This window comes from Lycorma delicatula, chromosome 1 (genome assembly GCF_047948215.1).
Source record: "Lycorma delicatula isolate Av1 chromosome 1, ASM4794821v1, whole genome shotgun sequence".
Classification (NCBI taxonomy): Eukaryota; Metazoa; Arthropoda; class Insecta; order Hemiptera; family Fulgoridae; genus Lycorma; species Lycorma delicatula.
In genome coordinates, this window is record NC_134455.1 from 327,352,154 (window position 1) to 327,378,625 (window position 26,472).

General features: G+C 28.9%; 1 protein-coding gene across 1 annotated transcript in view; it reads left to right on the forward strand.

Annotated features, from left to right (window-relative positions):
• LOC142317879 (ubiquitin carboxyl-terminal hydrolase 16/45-like) overlaps nucleotides 1–26,472 on the forward strand; it is a 65,031-nt gene that overhangs the window by 19,510 nt on the left and 19,049 nt on the right. The window contains exons 5-8 of the mRNA XM_075354423.1: nucleotides 5,830–6,040; nucleotides 18,019–18,201; nucleotides 18,259–19,332; nucleotides 23,780–23,973. Of these exons, the coding sequence (XP_075210538.1) occupies nucleotides 5,830–6,040; nucleotides 18,019–18,201; nucleotides 18,259–19,332; nucleotides 23,780–23,973 (1,662 nt within the window). The remainder of the gene's footprint in view (nucleotides 1–5,829; nucleotides 6,041–18,018; nucleotides 18,202–18,258; nucleotides 19,333–23,779; nucleotides 23,974–26,472) is intronic.

A 26,472-nucleotide genomic window follows, 5' to 3' on the forward strand; every position in this document is an offset into this window, starting at 1 on the left:
GAGAGTTTCTTTTCATTATGCAAATTTGTTTGTACATATGATATGATGTTTTATACTTTGGAATATATGGTTTAGCATACTTTGCTTGCTTTGTTAGTGCTTTAGGATCTTAACCCAATCAGAAGAGATGCAATTTATCTTTTCTCCTTGTTTTTACGTAAGCTTGAGAATGTAGTTGCTTTTTATTTATTTTTTGTATACTGTTACTTCAGATGATGTTAAGGTGTTTGTGATTTATTAGTATATCCATCATATTTTTCTTTGGAGCTAAATGTACCCTCCTGAAAAAGGATTTTGTTTCCTTTTTTATATTCGTTTTTAAAATTTCCAAAGAAATTTAATGTTGTTTTATCATCTGCTGATGTATTTCAATTTTGAATCACTTGTGTTCAGAAATATACAAATAGCTGTGAAGTTCGGTTAATTACAATTTTTTAATTCTAAGCAGAGTACATTTCACTATGCACTTGAGTAGTGATTTTTAAAAAAAAAATAGTTTGCTTTCATGATTACTGTCTCTTAATATCAATGCCTTCACCTTTTTTTCTAATGAAAGAAGTACCTGTTATCTTTATCAAATATAACTTAAGTAAAAGATTTGGCTACATTACTTACTGCTTCTAATGAAAACAAAGAAAAGTCTTTGTGTTTTATTGATATAATAGAGCTGTTGGCGATTTGATGTGATATAACGAGTGACCCATTGTTGAAACATTTAATTATAAAAATTGTCTTTTTTGTAATATTTACCATCCTTCAGTGTTAATTGTTTTGCCGTATGGTTTGTATTCATGATTATAATTCTCTGACAGCTGAAGAAAATGTTACTCATGATTTTACTTGCGAAAAGTTGTCTTGAATTTCTTGGTTTCTGGGAAACCAAAAGTTGTTTGCTTTTTGGTATGATTTGGCAGAGTAATGTTTCATTGCAATCCTTTTCAAGAAACCATTTCCTTTTCTTTCATTGTACTGTAAGAATTTCAAGACTGTTCCTGTGAATTTTTTACTGTAAATGTCCATTAGCATTTTTGGTGCCTCCCTTGAACTAAGTTTTTTGTAGTTAAGTGCTTGGTCATAATTTTATGCAACAAATATTTTGAAAAACTGGAAATTGCTGAGAGACAAATAAGAAATTGTGAGTAGTCTTATCAAAACAAATCTTTTCTTTAACTTTGTGAAGCAATTATTGATTGAAAGACACTTCGCTTTTCATCATTAACATTCTTCCTGCCTTTTTATACATTGTAATCTTCTTTCTTACCATATCTTTATTTATCACATCTGATCAGTAAACTTCTTCACAAATATGACAGTAAATTTTAAGTCGTTGAAAATTTCTCATATTCGTATATATGGGCGGTGGATGAATGTGCTCCGAACAGGCCTCTGGAAAGTTTTTTAAAAATCATAAATTAGTGTTGCTTAAAAGTGTCTGGTGCATAATTGGTGAAAGCACATATCACAGAAGTAATTTTGATCAATTACATAATGATTTTTATATTGGTAATTCCCTGATTGTTTACTCAGAACATCTCAACATAAAAATTCCAATGTGGACTCAAAAGAATTATCCAATGAAGCTAGAATACTAATAGTGCACATGGAACTTCAGGGGCAACAAAAATATGAAAAAAGCTTGAAAAGAGCATTTTGCATTGTAGCACCCAGAAACAAATCTAAACTGCATGATGCAATTATAGTGATCTTGGCTGAAAAGGTTGATGACTATGCAAAATTAAAGTCATTAAAAGAGAATGTGTTTTGCTTAGGAGACAAATTAATGAATTAAAGGAGAAAAATTATTTACGAAAAGAAATGATTTAAGCCAAGAAAAATAACATTTATCAGTAATTACAAATTATTCATCAAACACAAATAATATATTTCCATTGAAAAAAGAGCATGTATCTATCTTTGTTGAAAATGATGACTAGGAAAAACAAAGATTCTACATTTCATTATGTGGTCTGTATAATTCAATCATTTGGTTCAATTTGGTTCAATTTAATTCATTTCCTGTTAAATATATCATTAAAAAACAGATGACCCTGTCATAGTTAAGTACGTGAATAAACGAAATATCGGCAAAGAAGATCTATACAAATTGATATAAACAATAGAAATTTTGATGAACAACATAAGTGCTATTTTATGCACTTGTGTACTAGCTGGAGCAATTTGAAAATTTACAATTATAAAATTACATGCAGAGTCATTTAGTATTGTTTAAAAAAAATAGTAATATAATCTATGTAGCACACCAAAGATGTAGAGTAATCAATGATCTTAACATTAGACCTTGCAGAAATTGTACGTGAATTGGTCATAGTGCAAAAAAAAAATACTAATTCTTTGTGAGTTGTCCAAACTGCACTTATAGTAATGATGAAAAAAAAAAATAAAAATAGAAACACAGATCATACTGCTGTAGGTACTGAAAATTGTGATGGATTGAAATATTATATAAACAGAGCTGATTGACTGTCCAATGAGACCTGAAGTTCCCAAACTACTAGATTTTATCAAAACAACCAGTAATTTATCTGAAAAAATAAAAGTGTCACATGCTCAACAGCAGCAAGTCTTCTCATTGATTCTACAGTCTATAGTAAATTAGCACCAGTGTCAACTTCCAGCATCGAAGTTGATGCTGTTGCTACCAAAAATCAACTTACTGCAAATGGTTATAATATACAGTTTGATAATATAACTCATTTTAATTCATTAGACTACATATGAAACTGAAGAATGTTATATGTAAATATAAGGAGTCTGAAACATAATGTAGAAAAATTAGAAGCATTATATTGTATATTCTTTTCCGTAATTGTATATGTGGAAACATGTTTATATGAAAATTGGGAACTTAATTTTTGTAATATTCAAGATAATAAGCTTATATAAATGAGGGTCATTTAAACAAGGCTGAGAAATGATATTGTGCTGGATGATTTAATATAGACAAAATGAAAATTAATGAAGACAGTTTGGATTTTCAAAACAACTTTTTTTAAATGTGTTATAAACTATTATTTAAAAATTTACTGGATCAGGTCTTAATGATTCATATATAGATAGTGTGTTCATAAAATCTAGTTTTGGAATTCAACCTATAAAATTAAAGTATGATTTAATTGATGACTGTCTACTTTTTAAAATTTTTCAAATAATATAGAACAAAGCACTTGTTTTTTGCAATCTTCTGAAACTAAATCAATTAATTATAAAAAGCTTGCTAAAATCTGCTGTAAAATATCTTTTAATCATATTTATAAGTTTCGTGACCATAAGCTTACGACAAACTTTTTAATAAACTCAGTTGATGAAATTTTAATTAAGTTAACCATAAGAGTAAAAAACAAAACCTATGAAGTCTTGGGTAGACAAAGGACTTATTCAGTAGACAAAAACTAAAGAAAAATTGTATAAAAAGTGGAAAAATAACTAATAATAAAAGATTGAAAGATGAATACAATTAGTATAAAACTAAACTATATAAACTACTTAGAATTGCTCGATTTAATTATGATAAAAAATAAATTAAATGATTTTGCTAACAATAGTAGAACAATTTAGAATTTTGTTAACAATAAAATTGGGAAAGGCAAAAAAAAAAGAAGATAATTATGGAGTTGAAATAAATCTTTAATTATTTTTTTAATTGTGAGATGTCCAGTTCACTTTAAATTAGTCAAAGAAACTCCTTTAAAAATGATATTTCTTCCATAAACACTGATGATGATTCCATAATTTCCTATGAAAATTACACAGCAATGTTATGCTCAACAACAGAACTCTATAAAATATAAATTACAACATTTCTTAAATGGTATAAATATTTGGTTACATTCAAATATGTTTTATTTAAATGTAGATAAGACTATTTGTAAAACTTTTACAATTTGAATTAAAGCTGAATAATGATAATGTTAAAAAGGATTGAAAATTCTAAGTATTTAGGAGTTTTTGTGGATTAACATCTGAGATGGATCTTTCAAATAGCAAGTTTATTATAAGGACAAAATATATAACTTATATATTATAAAGGCTACAAAAGATAATTAATACATAGTTATGGTCATGTGTGGACTTTACTGTAGCATTGTGAAGTACAGAGTAGTTGCACAGGGAACGCACTTCCCTCTGCAATTACTATTTGCATTTGTTCGCACAACAAATCACTTTTAAAAATTGTATGTGATGTACATGTCAAAGTTATCAAAATAATATATGAAATAAATACTGACTCCTATATGCAGTACATGCTCATGAATCTTTATATCTTCATTATAGTTGTTTAACTTATATCTACAAAACGTTTAAATTAGATGTTAGTATTTACAGTTTCCTAAAGTTGGAAAAGCAAAAAAAAAAAACATATTTACGTTTCTGTTATATATTTTATAAAACTTTGATATCGATAAATGTTAAAAAAAAAAAAAAATAGATTGGTTCAGAATAAAGTACTTAAAGAATAGTCGTGTTTTGTTAGTTGGTAGCAGATAATTCTTGTATACACTGTGTAATAAATGACATAATTGTATTTTCATAAATTCACTTTATTTATAGATTACGTATTAGTCTTTATTTTGTAAAGTTACTAGTGTTGTTTGTGATTTTATTATATTTTTTATACTCTAAAACTAAAGGTTGTAAAGTAATCTATTAAGAAAAAGTGGTTGTAAATGATTCATCAGAAATAAAAATAAACAAAAGAAATGGTCATAAAAAAATTAGACAAAAAAAATTAACTTAAATAAACAATAACTGTAAATAATAAAGAATTAAAAAATAGAGAAAATGAGAGTATCTCAACTAGAAATGAAGTTATACAGGTACAAAAACTGTTAGAGAGGATAAAAAAAAACAATTTGCAATTGATATGTGAACAGAAGTTGCATATTGTATGCAACTTCAATCATTAATTTGCCTTTCAAAACTTAATTCTGTAAATTAAAACGCGTAAAGTTCATGCACAGCACCTCAAATTTTACAATTTCATCTTTAAATCATCTAGCATCAATGTGGAAGATTGACCCACTGACAGATGTTTTAGGTTTAGGAGCTGGTACTTTTGGTGTCTTTAACTACTCTACTTATGGAAGATTACTTAAATCTATAATTTTTTCTTTTAAAAAAAGTATTTTTTAATGTTAATTTTACCTTTAAGGCAGTTTAAACTATGTTATCATCCCTTAAATCCACTGAGTTAGAACTGCATGAAATACAGAACATATAAACTTTATTTTTAATATATTTTATTTTTGGATAATTCAGATCTTAATCGAGGAATTTTTTCACAGGGTTTTAAGTTTCTAAGGGGAAGTTTAACATTATGAGTTGCAGATGCGTGTAATTTTCACCAATCATCATTAAGTATATTTTATTGTTTTTTATTAAAATTAAACAACTATTTTTAAGTTAAACTAAATATTTATTTAATTCATAATTGTGATGAGAGATTTTATTTAGAAATAAGTTACAGTTAAAAGAAATACATGACTTTTCGAAAAGGATAGTAAACAAATTTAACACATAGAGGTTCAACAAAAGTAATGGTTTTCTTTTCATTGTTTGTAACTTATTATGTTGTGTAAAATCTGGTCCTTAATAAGTGTATTATTTTAATTAATGGTATAAACAAACCCATGAAACATGATAAACTAATTTTTTGTAAATAATTTTAAATTTTTTATTATTTTATTTGTGGTCTTATGTAATCTCTTATCTTGCTTTCTGAGAAAGTTTATTTTATGCAGATATTTGTATGATTCTGTGTACTTAAAAAAATAAAGGAATCTGTTACTGATGATTTATGGTTTATTTTAGCCAGTACCTCCTGTAGTTACTAGGAGGAAAAATCAAGTGTTGAGTAAAAGTGAAGAGAATGAAGTAGATGATACTAAAGGACAAGCACAGCCATCCAAATATCAGCTCAAGAAAGAACGTAAGTTGCAACGGCGTGGCAGAAACAAAAAGAACAATCAGCATACAGAGGAAGGCCAGGGTGAGCCCAGTATTACTGAGGAAGACAAGAAAGGTATTAGCTAGTGTAACATATTTTAATAAATGGCGTACTTTTCTGGTCGAACCTCTTTTTTGGTGTTAATTTATTTTTTATCTTTGTAATACTTACATCATTTAAGCATTGTACTTACTATTTAATAATTTTTTTGTCAAAGCTGCATTTTACAAAAAAGATTTCTTCAGTAATTAGGGACATTAGGACTTTTTATTAGAATATTTTGAGTTTAAAAATTTGCTAAGTTATTTTCATTTGTAGATTGTATTGTGCAATAATAAGTTCAGAACTTTGGTTACTTCCAGTGTCTCGAAAACAGGCACTTTATGGGAGTTAAAGTTACATTCTACTAACAGCCGGACTAATTTCAGTTCAGAATTTAAATTAATATACTTAATTATTTTCTATTAATAACCTTGTGTTACAAAAAATTGTGTGTATTTTAAACATTTTTGAATCAGCTTAACTTTATCATTAGGTAATAAAATGCTGTTTTCAGTGAAAGTCCAGCTTAATGAGAATGTCTTATAATACATAGTCCATCCTAATTTCTTGTCCCTAATTAATCAATTTAGAATACATCGATAATTAAAAAGATTATATTAATTAAAATATACTTAGCTCCATTCCAAACATACTGTGATAAAAATTCATTAAACTCTTTAATGCATTAGTAATATTTTTATTTTAGGCAGTTGAACAAAATTAACTCATTGCCTTAAGAACTCCACTGAATAAAATCCTGCATAAAGAGAAGAGAAATATTTAGGTAGAGAGAGAGAGAGAGAGAGAGAGACAGAGTGTGTGTGTGTGTGTGTGTATAAAATAAAGCTGTAATTTTAATGACTAGTTATCATATTTCTTGTGGAAGTAGAAATTTCATCATGCCTATGCTTGTGAAAAAGTACAGTATGCCAAACATACTGTGTTGGCATTTAGTTTAATTTTATGGAAAATTTTTAAACATTTTTTTTTTTTTACGGCCAGCATATGTAAAATTGCATGAAAATATAAAAATATTTTAACCATACAACTGCTATTGCAAGGTGCGTTTTAACTTTTCTGCTTCCGTGTGTTTTAACTTTTTAAATAAAATCTCTTTCAAATAAAATAAGTTTAAATGTAGTGCAGCAAAACACGTCAATATGTTTAATAGCTGAACAAGGAAGTTATGTGGTGTCTACATCAGATTTTTATTGACTGATATTATTTCTCCATTCTTCTCCAATATTTTAATACTTGTTTGGTATTCTCCTCTACTTCTGTTCACATATCAATTGCAAATTGTTTTTTTCTATCCTCTCTAACAGTTTTTGTACCTGTATAACTTCATTTCTAGTTGAGATACTCTCATTTTCTCTATTTTTTAATTCTTTATTATTTACAGTTATTGTTTATTTAAGTTAATTTTTTTTGTCTAATTTTTTTATGACCATTTCTTTTGTTTATTTTTATTTCTGATGAATCATTTACAACCACTTTTTCTTAATAGATTACTTTACAACCTTTAGTTTTAGAGTCTTTTTATTATCCTGTGATATTTTTGTAAAAATTATGTAACTTTTTTCTTAATGTTAGTACAAGATTAGATAATTGTTTTTCTTTAATTCAGATGCTGAATCTTTTGTTTATGTTTGAATGATAACCTTTCTGGTTGTTCATCCATGGAAAAACCTTCAGCAGTATAGCTCTTAATTGTCTGGACAGATTTTTCTGCCTTCTGTTTAATTACAATGACTTCTTTCTATCTTTTTGTCATTTATCTCAACTTATTTTTCTATCCACTGAAGTCTATATCCCAACTTTGTCACATTCTTTCAATTACCAACCAAATCCAGACATGTTCCAATTCTTGTCCTAACACGGTACTGTCATGTTATTATGTATTCTGATTTAGAATTTTAGTATTGCTAATTTCACTGTCCATCGACTAATTTTTGACATATTACTTTAAGAAACTTTGGTTGAAGTCAATAATAAGGAGTAATTGTTGACAAAAGGTATAGCACATTGAAGATACTGTTATGATGTGGAAATTAACACTATGAAATAATGAAGTCTTCTCTGTGGTGAAGTCATCTCTTAACTTTTGCACTTGAAACATTCAGTCTGCTCCTAGATAAATGCCTCATTTAATTATTATTCTTATGGCAGTTACAGCAGGCAAATATCTGATTATAGCTAAAAGATATAGTATGTGTTACCATGAAAGACCAAAAGAAGAGATTGTCATTCTCTGGTGAATGTTGACATACCAAATATGTCGGTGAAAGACCAAAATATTTGCTTATATTATTATATATTCAGATCTTTGTTGGTATATGTCGACAAACACAGCTAAGCTCTGGTGGGGGTCGAAACGATAACTAGAAATTAAAATAATCACCCGGTACCAATCTATAAGGTAAATAGATTACGAGAAACCCTTGTAAAAAAAGGAAGTTTAAATTTAAGCCAAATTCAACCTTCACTTGCTTCGCTCGCTAACCTCATGTAATTAACGCTAAATATACAACTTATATATGTCATTCTCCAACATTGGAGGTAATTAACCAGATTCACTGTATTCAGCCTGCACTTATGCGTGAAAGTTGAATAAAAATATTTTTATCAAAAAATTGAACAAAGGGCACATGACCATTTTTTTAAATCATTATTGTTCATGTATGCAGTTACATATACTTATCCTGATTGGCCCTTTCAATTTGTAATGCTAAAAACTTATATTAAATTTTTTTATAAATGTGGTAAATTTGATTAATCTCCAATGTTGGAGAATAACATATAATTTGTATATTTAACGTTAATTAGACGAGATTAGCAAGCAAAGTGAGTGTAGGTTACATTTGGCTTAAGTTTAAACTGCCTTTTTTTTACAAGAGTTTCTCATATCTTATAGATAGTTTTGGGTGATTTTTTTTTGTAAATTTCTAGTTATTGTTTTGACTCCCGCTATAGCTTATTTGTGTTTTTCTTTTATATACCGGCAAAAGTCCGAATAAACAAATATTTTGGTCTTTCACCGATGTATTTGGTATGTGTTAACATTCACCAGAGAATATCAACATTTACCAGATATCGGTCTTCACATTAACGCGTGCGTACATACATACACTCACACATGTATCATTTTTGTGATTTGTAGTTATTAATCCTTACTGCAGCATTCTTTGTATTTAGTGTTTTATATGACTTTTTGGATAGTTTGCCCATGAAAACACCATAAAATAACATTATTTGTTAATATTTTTTTTTATTCTCCTTTCATTCTTCCGTATTTCAACTGTCCACTATGATAATGAAAAGGTGAACTATCTTGTAATCCTATGACTATAAAAAAGCCCTTTGATCTTTTCAAATTGTTCTTAGGCAGCTTTTACTGTCTATGAAGAGCCTTTATCATTTTTATATCTCCTTTTTCTTCTTTTCCTTATTCTGTTATTCTGTTTGAGTTAATAAACTCAAATTCAGAACACTAATTTTTATTATTAGTTAGGATATAATAATTAATCATATATTAGTTACACATGTGAATCGGTTTGTAGATCATTTCAATAGACATTTTTTAAAATAGCATTTATATACTTTTATACAAATAAATAAGATGCCTCCTACACGGTTGACTTAAAAATGATTTATTTTTGAGCAAGTAGTTTTTGTCTTATTTTAGAAATATTTTGAATCTAAATATTTCTCTAAGATTTCCATTGCTTGAAAATCTTTTTTGATAGATAATATGTCCAAAACTTTGGTAGAATACAATTTAAGCGAGAAAACATAAAAAAAAAAAATTTTTTGCCTAGAGAAAGAAATGTAAGTCTTTTTTAAAATTTCAAAAATATGCATTAAGTGCTGGAAAGAAGATGGGCTTTGTCTATTTATTATTTTTTTAAATATTTTTTAGTAGAATAGAAAATAGGTAAGAAAATTACAGAAAAATATTTTTCCTGCCTGTAATGTTTTTGTTTGAATTCAGTCTTCAGAAACCATTTTTAATAAAATCTCTAGTTATCTGGTTTAAAACTGCAAAATAATATATTGAAGAAGAAGGTTCTTTTTATTTTGTATGAAATCTAATATTTGTCTTTGTTAAGTTTGTGACAGAACACAAAATGCCAGAAAATAATTTTTTACTTGTAATATGAGCTGCTCCTAGGCATATTTTCTAATCAAGTATCCCAAACCTTCGTTCTAACTGGATCATTGCTTCTTAAGTTATGTGAGATAACAGGTAGACTAAATTAAAAAAAATGGTAGAAGTATCATTTTTATGTTTGTAAAGACAACTTTCAAATTCTCAAACATTTCAGGTTAGATAGGTACTGTATAGTCTTGCTAGTATGAGTTAAAGAGGGGACTATAGGTCCTTCAGATTAGTGAAAAAAATCCATATTACTGGAAAATAATAAAGATAAAACTTAACTTGTATTCTTTCTAAAAAGAAATATCTTTTTATTTTAATTAATAAAACATTATTTAATTAAAAAGATTAATATTGCATATATTATTATTTATTTTGGTTGTATTTGCAAGGGTGTACAAGAAGTTCTTAGCCTGACAAAAAACACAAGATTTATCAGAAAATTTTATTTTTCAATTTAGTCTGTGTAAATGTATCTAATTACTTTGTGATTTGATACATTTAGACTGTGACTTGTCCAAGTCTGCAAAATAAGTTGTATTAGTTTTTAACTTATTATTTGAAGTGAATCTTCATCCAGTAAGTAAAGTCATTTCTTCAGGTTTGGGAAGAGGAAGTAATTGCTGGGAGCCAAATACAGTGCATGTGGGAGCACTTCAATATGACAGAGTTTTGCAGCAACAATATGAGATGTGTGTGCAAGCACATTATCGTGTAGAAAGAGCACTTTCTTTTTGTGGGCACTTAGCATGAACAACACCCTTCACTTGGTCCAGTAGTGAAGCGTAATATTCCTTGGTAATGTTCCTCCCCTTTTCCAGGTAGTTATCCCACACCGTACCACCAAGAATCCAAAAAATTATAGCTGTGAATTTTCCTGCAGATTGAACAATTTTCACATTTTTTGGTGCACTTTTCTCATGCTCCCACCCCCTTGTATGGACTGCTGTTCAGTTTCTGATGTGCAATACTTAATCCATGTTTCATTTACTGTTATAAAACATCAAAAACTCAATGGAATTGCATTTAAATAAGACTAAATGCCCTTGAAAAATGTTCAATCAAATGTGTTTTTGATTGACTGTTAACAAACATGGCATCCATCAAGCAGAAAGTTTTTTCATACCCATTTTTTTTCATAACATTATGTAAATTATAGTTGATGCAGTCTATCAAGATGTTCAAATCTTGAATAATACCCTTCAGTTGGTTCAGCAGTGAAGCATAATACTCTCTGGTAATGGTTGTCCCCTTTTCCAAGTAGTTATGCCACACCATTCCACCAAGAATCAAAAAATTATAGCCATTAATATTCATCATTAACACGATTTAATGTGATTATTTTATATGACATTTTGGATTTTTTTATGATTTCATCAGTCATAGTGATTTTTGGGCATCCTGAGTGTTTATAATTTTGAATGGATGTTTGACCACATTTAAATTCAGAACTCACTTTTTTACCATCGAAAACAAAGGGGAAGAATCCTTTAAAGTGGAATCTGTTTTTGTATGTCCATCGGGGTTAAATATTTTAAAACAACGTACTTAATAACAGCTCAAACATCAGTCGTTTTATTTATTTTCAGAAAATGTCAGAACTCATTTGCTTTATTCGATCTCCACAAACAAGAACTAAAAGCACTTGTCTGAAACTTTGCAACATCCCATCTAAAGGATCACATTTCAACAAATACAGTAGTTACTTGTTTATATTTGCATCATCTCTTGTCAGGCTGAGAACTTTCTGAATGACATTTTAGATATTTAAAAAATACTGATTAAAATATGGTATTGTGTATTGTCTTACCTCATTGCCTTTCAGAATAGGCGAATATTCTCTTTTATATATTTGAGGGACATCTTTTTCTAGCAGTGATATTACATTATTTAAAATACAGCACTTTACTAGGGGTTATTTCTTGTTGCTCATTCGATGCAAATTAACACATTTCTTAAAAAATGAAGGCTATTATAGTGGTTCACTTTTTTCTTCATTTGCACCTTTCCATCACCATTATTTTTCTGATTTTTGGTTCATTTCAATAACTGTGTTCTCATCTATTATTCATTTTTATAAAGAAAATGAAAATCCATTTCTAATATTCAATTTCATCAAAGTTTTCAATTTCTCATCCCACTATATTTTGTGCTAAGTCTGTTTATCCAAAATAGGAAATTTCAATTTTTTACCTGACTCGCTTCATTACTCTTATAAAATTCTAATTCAAGATTTTCTGAAGCAATTTATTATGCATTTAAAACATCAATAAAAATTATATCTTTCAGATTGACCTTATTTTTTTTAAATTCTGACAGTTTCATCTTTATTATCTCTAAGAAAGTAAGTTAGTATTTTAACTTGAAGCATTCATATCTCTTGCTTCAGTAATTTTGTAAAAGTGATTATGTAAGAATTGCATAACTTAACGTAAATTAATTAATAATGGATCTCTTTATATGTTAACACATCTTGTTGTCTTTTGAGTTATGAGTTATCTTTATACATATTTGTCTGTGACTGGAATAAAATCTTTTAATGCAATAAAAAAATATATTTTATATTTGTCTTAAAAGCACTTTACCAAGAGAAGAAAAACACAAAATAAGAGATTAAAATTTATTAATATAATTACCTTTCTGTGTCAGATTGTGTGATAGCTACTTCTGCCTAAATAACATTAGGCAGAAGTAGCTTGTGACAATAGAACTATTATAAGTAAACCTCTGTTAACTACAGTTTTTCGGCATTAAAATAAAACTTAAAAATCTTGAAAGATGACTAAAGAAAAGAAGTAGTTAATTTATAATTATTTAAGACAACTCTCCTCTTTATGTGGTCATGTGCACAAACATATGCACACGTGCGCACACACTCACACACACAGAGTAATATTTCTGGTAAACACGATTTAGATCACATTTAGAAAAATACACAGCATTAGTATAGCTAATTTAGCTCACAATTTTTGTGAGCTAAAAATTGTGTATAATGTTTAATTAAGTATGAGGGTTATTTTTTTTCAAGGTCCGATCGGTCACAAAATAAAAACTCGCACAAAAATCAGATGAACCTTTGTGCATATGTGTTTTGCAGCGTCTCTAGTATGGCCTACAATCACGTCACATCACTTTGTTTAGTTCTGAACACGCAGCTAGCATGTAAAAATGTCTACAACAATAGTATCTCCCGCCAAGTGTGAAGTGCATGCGGTAATTTGATTTCTTCAGGCTGAGGGGTGTAATGCAGCTGAAATTCATTGACAAATAAGTAATGTGTATGGTGAAAATTCAATGAGTGACAGCAAAGTGTGACAATGGTGCAGGAACTTTAAAGCAGGACATACAGATGTTCATGATGCAGGTGGTCAGGGAAGGAAGTGAGTATCAACCGATGATCTCGTTGAGCGAGTGGATGAGGCAATTCGAGAAAATCGTCGGTTCACAATTTCTATATTGAGTGATTTGTTTCCTGAAATTTCAAGGTCAGCTCTACACCATTATGAGTGAGAGATTTCAGTACCTCAAACTGTGTGCGAGATGGGTTCCCAAGAAGCTGTCCGACCATCTCAAAACAATGAGAATGGATGCCTCCCTAACACATCTCCAGCGCTACCACAATGAAGGAGTAGATTTTTTGAACAAAATTGTCCCACAGGACGAGACATGGATCCATTTTGAAACTGAAGAAACAAAAGAACAATGTGGATGCATTCTCATTCTCCCAGTAAACCAAAGAAGTTCAAAAACCTTCTCAAACAGAAAGTGTATGGCTACTGTGTTCTGGGACCGGAATGGAGTTCTCTTGTCTACGAAGGCCAATTCAGAATAAGCGGAGAGGAATGTTGTTATCAGGCATTGTCTTTCTCCATGACAATGCTCAGCCGCACACTGCAGCTGTAACAAAGAAACTCTTGCAGTGTTTTCGTTGGGAAGTGTTTGATCACCCACCATACAGCCTGGACTTGGCTCCATCCGATTTTCACCTCTTTGTTCACATGAAACGCTGGCTTGGAGGACAACATTTTGGCACAGACATCGAGCTGCAGACCAGCGTAGAAACATGGCTGAAAACACAGGCGGCTCCGTTCTATGACAAGGGTATAGGAAAGTTGGTACCACGCTACGAAAAATGTCTAAATCGGAGTGATGACTATGTAGAGAATTAGTGTAACTATGTAAATACTTGTTACAAATAAAAAAAATTTTATTTTCAATGTGGTTTTAATTTTGTGACCGATCGGACCTTGAAAAAAAAGTAACCCTCGTATTTTTGTAAATTAGTTTGGTTACAACTACAATAAATTTCAGATTGTGTCATTTCAGTTTTCCTGTATTAATCCAAAGTATTCGTTAACATAAAAAAAAATCTACAACAGTTATTGTGAATTTCGTATAAAAATTGGTTCAATAAATATGTATTATTCTTTTCTATATATTATCTCTATTGGGAGTTGGAAAATGTTAGATTTAACTTGTTAAAAATTTCCATTTGGTTGAGTTTATGCATTTTCTAAGAGTTTGTGATCAAATCTATACATCTGTCAGCATATTGAAATTTTTTAGTTTTAATTTTTTTCTGCAAATTATGTATAGATAGTTTTATCATATTCAGGATTTTTAATAACTTAAGAATCTATTACCTGTTCTGGTTTATACTCTTGGTGTTAGAAAACTTGCATTTGAAGAAATGATAGCTACATACTATTTTAAAAATATGCTGGTAGTGGTGTTCACTTTTAGTCAAAAATAGCTTTTCTCATGTTTTGCGTTAAAAAAAAATAATGTGAACAGACGTGCAATCTGAATAACTTTGTTACGCCTTTCTCTTGATAATTTTTTATTCTGTATGTCATCAAAAAATTAATAATAACAAAAATTTTAAACTATACAAATTTTTAACTTTTTGTGAAATGTATTTTATGAAAACAAATTTCCACCATTTACTTCTTATTTTGTTTTCTGTTAAAAACTTTATAGGAACAAAAATCAAAGTACGTATTTTTTTCTATACATTTTCTGTATAAAGAAGTGGCTACTCTAAATACTTATTCAAATAAATTTGTAAATTGAAAACTCTTAACTAAAGTTTCTGTAGGTAGTTTGTTCTAGCTGAAAAGTATGAATTAATTTAAACTTTTCACTCAAAGAGAGAATCTTTTTTTATGGTAAATGATTATAAAACATGTTGTCTATAACTTACAATTTAATATTTAAACAAATATGGAATACAAAAACTTTTAAAGTATATAATTTTATTAGACAAGTTGAAATCTAACATTATATGTATATCACATTTAACAATTAAAAAATAAATAAAAATTAAATAAATTAAAACCAATTACGTTCTCTTTTTTTTGGATGTTGACCTTTTTTCACCAATTTTCATTTTCTAAAGTGAGTTTCATTTCATTGAGGGATTTAAACGTTTCATTATTACACTTTAATTTCAACCTTCAAATTCAGTTAATAGTCTCAGTGCTTTTACAGCTTCATCACACAATTTTTTTTTTTCATTGTGCCATTAATCCCAACAGGAATAATACTTCCTTTATAAAAATCACTGTTTTTTATTTCTTGTGGTCTATAATTATAAATATTACTTAAAGATTTCCTTTTGGGGTTCGTCAATTTATATTTTTATACCAGAAGTTACAGTGCTGTTAATGTGAAAGATAATTTTTTAAGTAAGGGCCGTTTCAGTTTTGAGTTTCATCGCTTCATAGCAATAATCATCATGATTTGTATCAGCAGTCATCATTGGCAACAGTAGTCCAGTCATATTCATGTTAGTTGTGCAAAATCTAATTGAAATGGAATCCACAAAGAAATTTTCAACATTTATGAACCAGATGTTTTATGTGAAGATAAAGTTATAAAATTGTCAATATTTTCAGGAAGCAGGATAAATTTTTATGAAGAAGCGTGTAATCTCTAGTTTGTGATCATAGATTATTTATTGAAAAAAATTTCAGAAATAGATAGTTTACAGTTTCACAATTATCAAAAAATTTCCAAATATTTCCTGTTTTGTATTTATGAAATTTTTTTAGAAAAATCTGGGTTACAGAAAGGTATGTGCCAGGTAAACACCTAAAAAGAAATGAAAGATATGAATTATTTAATCAATTTGTGACTGGATATGAGACTTTGATATGTACACATAAATGCTAAAACATAGCAACAGTTGATGCAGGAGCAGCATGCATCATTTCTTGTGCCCAAAAATTTAAGCAAAAACGTTAAGACAAAAGTTTGTGGATACTGGTTTTTTGGGACAGCAAAGGAATATTGCCTGTTGGCAATATTTCCTTATTGAAGTACTGTAAATGCCTGTGTGTCCTATGAACTCATAAAACAAAAAAATTACTTTACTGTTTAAAACAACAGATTTGAGAAGCTGTCCATTAGATTTTTTATCGACCCAAAAACGTTCAACTACACATTACAATAAAAACACTTAAGAATTAAAGCAACTTCTGGGAAATTATTGAACATCACTGCATAGTACCAAACTACCACCTAGTAGTTACTAAGTTACTACCTCTTTCTCTATTTAAAGGAATCGTTTGCATTGCAAGCCATGTCTTGTTTGTATAATAATGTCTGTGTAATAATTTAGTATATCTATACAATAATCTAGTTTGACAAAGCTGTCATATTAGTACTTTTTGATTTTTATCATCTCTGATAGAGGAATATTTCTTTCATATTCATATTCTTCATTTAGATTGTGATGGATTCAGCTTTATTAAAAGACCTTAAATATCTTTCTTAGAAAGATCATAGTTATGAATTTCATCTTAAATATTTCTTATGTCATCAACGGTTTCTTTTAATAAGTAGTTACCAGAAAGCTTTCCTGTTAATAAAACTCCTGCGCTTAGCTGAATTTCTGATTGTAAAAAGCCTTTGTATATTCCTGTTATATTAACACAGATTAAAACTTTAAATCTTTGTTTTTAAATATTTATCTTTTTTTATTTTTAAAAAGCTCTTTGCAGCCATAAATAATAGCTTATGGCTGATACTTCAGTATTTTGCAATTTTGTTGGTGAATCTGGTTTTAATAAAATTGAGATAAAAGTTGAACTTTATTTATGTTGTAAATTTGACACTGAAAAACAAATATATTAAACAAATTTCTACTGCATGAAGAAATTAGTTAAATTAGTGATATTCATATTAGTACTATTTGCAGATATTTTTAAAATAGGGGTTACCTTAACTTATAAATTTGTTATTCTTTTGTTATGAATAAAAGTATAAAATAACAACACTGCTCCATGTGAATTTTGATGTATAATTGAGTTAATAAATCCATTATGAAGTAGCATGTAAAGTAAGCACTTAGTAAATAGGTGGTTAAAAAAACCTTGATTTTGGTATTTCTTCTGCTTTAAATTGTTAAAATGTGTAAGTAAAAAACTGAAATAAAATTTCTCTTCTCAGTCAGTTTTCTTATTTTTTAATTAAAAAATAATTATTTATTCAGTGGAATTTTTCTGTTTGGATATGGATAATTTAAATATTCTGATAACTTTTTTCAATTTCCTTATGGTGTGTAAAAAATTCCTGATATCTGAACTTTGGCAAATTTTTGTTTGAGCCATGAGAAAGCTAAAAACCTTTTGAGTTTTTTGTATACTTTTTATCTGAAGTATTATGCAGTTTATTTTATTATTGCATGTTTAACTCATTGTTTTGTAAATGATTACAAAAATCTTACTTTTGTTTTGATCTTTTAAATTTTCCTTTGGGTAATTTTTTTATGATTGAATACAAGATAAGATAACTTTTGACAGTAAATTTACTTGATTAGCTCAAATAACATTTTGTTGTTGTAATGTTTCAGAGTCTAGTGATGCTGATGTTGAAGACAATGATGAAGTAGGAATTGAGGATAGAAAAGCTGAAATTTTGGAATCTGGCTGTAGTTCAGAAAAGCTTGCTTCTAGTAGAACAAGTCCCACTGCTGAAAGCCATGGCGAGGTGGATGATTCCGCTTGTGCTAGTCCTGCATCTGCATCTGACCTAGGTCCTACATCCAGAGGAATTGCAAGATTGCAGATAGAAGAACCGACTATTCAAATAGAAGAAAAACAATGTTTGTTGTCACATAGGCCAGAATCAGGTTTGGGATCTAGTATAGTGTCAGTTCAAGAATCAGCTGTGTCTGTTCTAGGACAATCAGAGTTAACACAAAGCATGGATTCTTGTGATTCTATAAAAGGTAATCCTAGTTTTACCTCACGTGATATGAGCACTGAGAGTTTACAAGAAGTTGGTCTGCCGAGTCAGGATGGTTCTGTAAACAGTGAACATGATGATACTTTACCTGTTGCCAAAGCTAGTACTGTATTGACTGAAGGGTGTTTTGTAAATAGAAAATCAAACACTACTGTACAGCTGCCAAATATAATGTTAGATGTCTCTCAGGGTGATTTATGTATGACTATAAACAACAGTGAACTGAGTGCAGCAGGTGATTGTGATCCTAATGAAACTTCAAATGTGAATAATGAGTTAAGTCATATAGAAAGTCAAAAAGATAGTAGACCTTCATCGATGCTAGGAAACTATAAGTGGTTGGCTAGAAGTAGCCCAGTGGAAAATTCATGTAATCAAATACTCGATAGCAATTTACTTAGCGTGTCGTTAGAAAATTACAAAACAGAATATTTATCTGGATCTCCAAACCATGGGGAAGATGATGTTACCTTTTTACCGGTGATAGAATTGGTTGAAAAAGAACAGAGTAATATTGTAGAAACTGTGCAAAAAGAATCTGAAGAAAGTGGTTATCAAGAAATGGGATTTGTTCTGGTTGGTGGTATCTCAGACAATAATAATTGTGAAATCTCTGTAAGCTTTTCTAAAAAGAAGACTGAAATAGCATCATTGGATAAAGAGCAGAATGAAGTTGCTGCTAGTTGTGGTGATTGTAAACCCAATGATGCTTTATCTAGCAGTAATGAAAATAATGATGAATATGTTGAAGTTAATCCTGATTTTTATAGATGTAGGCATATTACATTAGCTCCTCGTTATCAATGTTTTGAACGTGAATGTTCTGTATTATCCTGTTTAAATCATTTCACTGCTATTGAAATGATGGCTGGAAATAATAAAGTTGGATGTGAAGCTTGTACAAAGAAAAACAATAAAGGTAAGTGTTTTATTCTGTTTTTAAGTTGTTTATTATTAATAATTTTTGTACAAAAAGGTTTTGTATACTCTTCTATTGGAGTTCATTCTTTTCTAATAAAATTCTTTTTTTTTAAGTTTGTGTCAAGTGAAAAAGTAATAAAAATCTAAGTAGTTTATTAATAACTTACTATATATTAAAGTAAATGTAGATTATGATGTAACTAACAATTATGTAAAAGGAAAAACAGAATTAGCTTGCTTTACGGCTACTTACTTGTACCATAAGTGCTTACTATAATAACATCAAATTCAAGTACTACTTTCTGATGTATTAGGTAATATCTATATATAATATCTATAAAGACCTGTGTAATGCCGTAAACACATAGTCCATTATAATGATATTTTTTCACTGTATTGTGTTCTTCAGTTTTCTCAATTTTAAATAGGGTTATTTTTATTTTGTATTCCAAAAATGTGAACAATGGAATTTTGTGTGTTTATTTGGTTGGCTGTTTGCACAGTAATTACAGGACTCATCCATTTGTCTTGAAATTTTCTACCAAGCATTATGTTTAATCTTGTATCAAGGTTATAGTCTATTTCTAGTTCAAAGAGAATTGAATTTGCCCCAAGAATTTAAGATTTAATATAAAATATTTTTTTCTATTGCATGTAATTTGGAACATTTTTATTCTCCCTAGCTTAAATCTTGGCCAAGACTGGATTGTAGCTTACAGGTCTATACTTACAACCAGGTCTACTCTTTGGGTTACAGTTCAAGAGTAGTTTTGTTTTTTGAGAAGAGTATTAATTATTAATCTTTATAACTATTTTTAATTAATAATAATTATGTTTAATTTAATTTTTGATTAAAACATGAATGATCACTTTTGTTTACTGACTGAAAAACACTTTGATAAAAATGCAGTTTCAGTTGAGCAAGTCATTTATTTTTCAGTTGAGTTAAAGTAAAATTTTTCAGCTTTCTCTCATATTTTTATCTGAGTTATTGCTCAATAAATATATTATGATTCAATGTCATAGGTAGAAATAGTTGATTTAGGAAATGAAAATAGAGAAGAATGCTAGAAATATCAGGTTCAGTTTTGCTTTCCTTCTGTTTATGCTGTATGTTCATGTTTTCTTTTCCACTGTCATTTTTCTCATTACTAATCAATTTTGTGTTCAATTATAGTATTAATGATTCTGATTTGCCAGATTAATAAACTATTAAATTATCATTGACTCTTATTCACCCATAATAAATAAGTGATATTTATTATGAAAATCTTTTAAGACTAATTATGTCACATCACTTGACTCTAACTTATCTGTCAGGTTGATATCATGATAACCAATTTTTTTTTCTCTTTATCACTTCATAATTATAACATCAAAATCAGATAATTTGGAGTTTAATTCTCAAGGTTTGGCATCTTTTTAGTAATAATTTCATTCTTGATCTAGAAATAGGTGGGTCACATGCTGGAGATCATAATAATAAAAAAAATCTTGTAAAAATAACTTATTATTTCAAGTTTAATGCAGTAAAAATAGGCTTAAAAGCTGGCAAAATAAGGAAACAATTTGAGCCCTTGGTTTTTTTTTTACATTTGTAAAATTAAAAAAAATAACAATACTGATGGTAATAATATTATCAATACTGATAGTAGTAAGTCAAAGGTGTAGGCTGACAATTAGTATTTCTAGCTTTAATTTTTAATTTAGTTGATTGAAAAGTAAAATTCGAATCAAGTATAGTTTATATCTTCTGAAGTTTATATTAAGTTATTTATTATCACATAGCGAACTATAATTGGAATACAGTATTTTAAGTTTGGGTGAAGAGAGATGAAACAAGTTTTTTTTAAATATTTAAATTAATTATTGATTTTACAAAAAAATGAATTGAAGATTATATAAAATTGAAATTTATATTAAATGCAGTTTAATTTTTTTTCACATTTAATAAAAAAATAAGTGACTAGACGTTATTTAAGTTTTTGTATTTTCTAACACCTCTGCTGTGATGTTCTTATGTTGACCTTTTGTGACTTAACTTTATATAAGTAAGGAAGTAGGAAACAACAGTGAAAACAGAAGGTTTAGTGAAATTATCTTCATTAATCTTTTTTCTCATGTACCTTCACAATTTATGGTCAAAATATGCAATAAATAAATAATTTCTTAAAAATATTTTTTCAGAATAATTCAGTTGCAGTGAGTTAATCAATAACTGAATAAGTGAGTAGAAGTACATATACAAGTCGAAGAAAAAAGTCAAAGGTCCTCTAATTATTTCTTTATTCAAAGTCTAATTTTACTGTTAATTGCTTCTGATTTATAAGTTAATAACTTCTTATTTTGCTCCATAATGAAAAATATGCTTAGCATTTATATTTTAAGAATTAAACAGTAAAGTTTTCATTTCTTGATTTTATAAAGATTAATGAAATAAACAGAATACTTAATGTTTTATATCATTATTATTTGTCTTAAGATTTTTGTTAAATTTTTAGCCCAAAAAAATATTCTATGAGTATCTGCTTGATTTGTTACCTGTAAGAGTCATACCTTGAGTCTACCTTGAATGCTGTGAACATAAAAATTGTAAAACTGATAGTTCTTTGCAGTTCTTAATATATTTGATTTTAATGTAGCTGGTACCAACAAAACTGATCGCTGAACTTACACAGGATATGTTATTTACTCTCTCTTTTTTTTGTCAAACTATTTAGATGAATTATCAAAAATATTTTGTCGAAGTTAATGTTTTCAATGATATAACCAGCATTTTTAAATGTTTTGTTTTTCTTTTTATTTATATTAACTTTTTTCCTAGCATCTAAATCATTAATGTATCATGAATAATTCTAGTATCTGAAAAAAACAGTTAGTTAAGAGTAACAGAGTAATCAATACTGATAGTAATAATCACAGGTGTAGGTTGACAAATAGTGTTTCTAGATTTATTTTTTGAATTTAGTTAATTGGTTTAAAATTCAAAGTATAGTTTATTTCTTGTGAAGTTTATATTAAGTTATTTTAAACATGTATATCATACCAGGTGTGTAAATATTAAACCAGAATTTTTGTATAGAAAATACACGTTTATTGTATGAAAATGATAAAAAATATTTTATTCAAAATATTGTCCATCGTTAGCTACTCATTTTTCCCATCTTTCTTGACAATTTTTGAATGCCACACCAAAAAAACTGTTACTTTTTTGAGGCAAACCAGTCATCAAGCCATTTGTGTACATTCTCATAAGAAATGAAGCACTTCTCAGTAAGTGCGTGTCCCATCGATGCAAATAAATAGTAGTCTGATGGAGCCAAGTCTCTTGAGTAAGCCACATGCGAAAGTATTTCCCAACTGTATGCCTCAATCGTTTCCTTGACAGTTGTGCTTGTGTGATGGTTCATTATCTTGAAGCAAAATCACTTTGTATTGCCTTTTTTTTTATATTCTGGTCATTTTTCACACAGTGCTTGATTCAACTTGATCATTTGTTGTCGGTAGCGTTCAGTATTAATGGTTTCGCCAGGTTTTAGCAGCTCATAATAGATCACACCTTTCTGATCCCATAAAACACAGAGCATTGTCTTCTTTCCATATCAATTTGGACTTGAAATCAATGTCGATGGTTCGCCTGGAGTTATCCGTGATCTTTTATGTACTTAGGATTATTGAAATATATCCACATTTCATCACCTGTCACAATTCGATGGAGAAATGACTTTCTTTTGTACCTGGCAAGCAGCATTTCACAAGTGGTTTTTTTGGTTTTCTTGCTGTCTTTCATTCAGGTCATGTGGAACTCATTTTACCATCTTTTGGATCTTTCCCATGGCTTTCAAATGTATGGAGATGGCTTCTCGTGTTACATTTAATTGATTAATGAGTTGTTGCGTTTGAGCATCATCCTCATCCAACAATGCTTGCGGTTTGCTGTCTTCAAGCCTTTTTGGTGGTCTCCCATGTTGTTCGTTTCTCATGTCAAAATTGCCATTTTTGAATTTTTTAAACCGCTCAAAGCACTGTGATGTACCAAGAGCATGCTTACTGTAAGCTTCGAAAAGCATTCGATGTGATTCTGCAGCAGTTTTCTTTAAATGATAACAGAAAATCAATGCTGTCCACAAATCGTAGTTTGTAGGTACAAAACTCGACATGTTCAACACTAATTAAAACTATGCTGTTGTATGAAACTTGTATTGTTGTGAGTTGAAAATCTTTGTCAGCTGTCAAAGAACCAATGATGCGGTTTGACAGTAACTGCATTGACATCTAGGGCCATCTACGGGCAAATTCAAGTATCATATTTACATACCTGGTACATGTGCATACACTCGCTTGGATTTAAATGTATTTCTAAGTCATTTTACATTCTGTAGTATTTATTTTTTACAAGATTGTTAATGTTATATTGTCTTTTTATTCAATAAATTTTGTTTTAGGAAACAAAGATAAAGAAGTGAAGAGTATTTATAGAGTTGCAACTAAAAGACTTTTGATATGTTCACCACCTCCAGTTCTTATTTTGCATTTGAAACGCTTTCAAGTTCAACGTTACTCATTTAGAAAATTAAGTTGTCATGTAACATTTCCTATAATTTTGGACAGTGCACCATTTTGCTCATATTCAGTTCAGGTATTTAAAAAATTACTGTTTTTACATGTTGGTTGTTAATAATGCTAATTTTATTTGAAAGTGTTTAATTAATTTTAAATTTATTAGTTCGCTAAGAACCTTTACATTTCACTACAGATTTTTATTTCTTAATAAACTTTTTTTTGTTATAAAATAGATAGAGGAATCATATTAATATTTGGTAAGCGTCTTGGTAATGAAGTTATAAAATTAGCTATCATCAGGACTTAAATAACTTAGCAATTTACAAAATGGTGGCCATGTTTTTTTTTCAGTCTGTTATATCTCCATAAATATTAATTTTATGAATGAAAATGTGTGTTGTTACTAAAATATTAAGTCTTTTATTTTGAACAAAATGACACTTCTTTTTTTTTAAAATCTGTTTACAAATTACAAATAGCTGAGTTTTGGCAGAAAATTGATGTTGTAGTTTTATGTCTGTTTTCATGTCCTCCCACTTTATGTTCAATTCAACTAAATATTAATTGTTTTTATTTATTGTTAATTATAGTATTGAAAAATAATATCAAATTAAATAATAATTTTTTGACAATAAAATTTAATATTAAATAATAAAACAATTAATATTAATTTGTTATTTTTGAATAAAATTTTACACAGCGACTATTACTGCTGATCATGTTATGTAAAAATGCAATGCATATTATTTAAAAATAAAACCATACGATTTTAAAGTAATTTAAACTCATTGTTGTAAGTAGTTAGTTTGTGTAAGAGTGTTTGTTTAACATTCCCCTGGTTTATTTTCTAACATTCGTTTTTTATATATACACATTTATATTTTAACATTCATTGGTTTATTTTTTAAGTTATTTTATCATCATGGAGTTTGATTATCCTTTTGCGCAAATATGAGACATGCACTTAATTTATGGTTTAGTAAACTGCAACAGGGTAGAAGCAAAGTGACTTTATGAAAACAGGTTTCCTAATAGACGTGTACCACTTTAAAAACTTTTGAAAGACTTCACATATGGCTTAGGGAAACGGGTTCATTTACACCAGGGAATCATGACTGAGGTAGACCAAGGAGTACTAGGACTATTGAATTAGAAGAAAGTGTTCTGAATTGTGTGGAAGAATCCCCCTGATGAAAGTACACGTTCTTTGGCAATGCAAGAAAGTGTGGGCCACATGACTGTGTGGCAGATTTTAAATCGTAACTATCTTTACCCTTATCACTTCCAGAGCGTACAGGGGCTAATTGCCAATGGTTTTCCATGTAGATTGGCTTTTTGTAACTGGTTTTGAAGAATATTAATTGAAGATCGTTTATTTTCAGCAAGAATTCTGTTCACAGATGAAGCTTCTTTCAACAGGAATGGTGTTCAAAACCATCACAACCAGCATATCTGGAGCTACGAGAATCCTCTTGGTACCTTACAAAGTAGCCATCAATAAATGTTTACCCTAAACAAATGAGCAGGTACTTTTAATGACTATCTTTTGGGTCCGGCCATTTTACCAGATTGTTTTAAATGGAGAAAATTATCTTGCTCATTTGACTGAAAATCTTCCACATTTGTTGGAAGACCTACCCTCTACAATTAAGAGAAAATATGTGGTTTCACCACAATGCAGCTCCAGCACATTTCAGGCAGTTGGTGTCAGATTTCCTACACGAAACTTTCTATGAAAAATGGATATGCCATGGGAGAGCCAGTACCCTGGCCTGCCCGATCACCTGACTTAAATCCTCTTGACTTCTACCTGTGGGGCCATTTGAAACATGTTGTTTATTCAACTCTAATACTCAACATTGAGGCTCTTCAACAAAGGATCCAAAATGGATTTCAAGAAATTAGGAATATTCTCAGAATTTTTGAACGGTTAAGACAATCTCTCAGAAAAAGACTGGAGACTTGTGTAATTTCTAATGGTGTACACTAAGAACAACTCTTATAACTTTTAACAATTGTTAACTGTTTGTTTAAAAAAATGTACACCTAACATCTTATAACAATTAATATAAGATTATCACAGGTAGTTTTTATTTTTCTAATTATTAGGTCTATTATTGTAAGAAAATTATTATTAATTTGATACTAATTTACAGTATTAGAATTAACAATAAATAAAAACAATTAATATTTAATCAAATTGAACATAAAGTGGAGGACATGAAAACAGACACAAAATTACATCAATTTTCTGCCATAATTCGGCTTTTTGTAAACCGATTTTAAAAAATGTCATTTTGTTCAAAATAAAAGGCTTAATACTTTAAAAAAACATACATTTTGATAAAACTAATATTTATAAAGATAATGGATTGAAAAATAAACATGGCTGCATTTTGCAATTTGCGATGTTATTTAAGTCCTGATTTTTTGCTAATTTTAAAACTTTATTAAAAAGACAATTATTAATGTGATTTCCTGTATCTGAACTTGAGTTATACATTTTTATATAAATATAACAACATGGCGAACAGGGGGAGAATGAAGGATAAATTGCCATATTTCTTGAGGATAT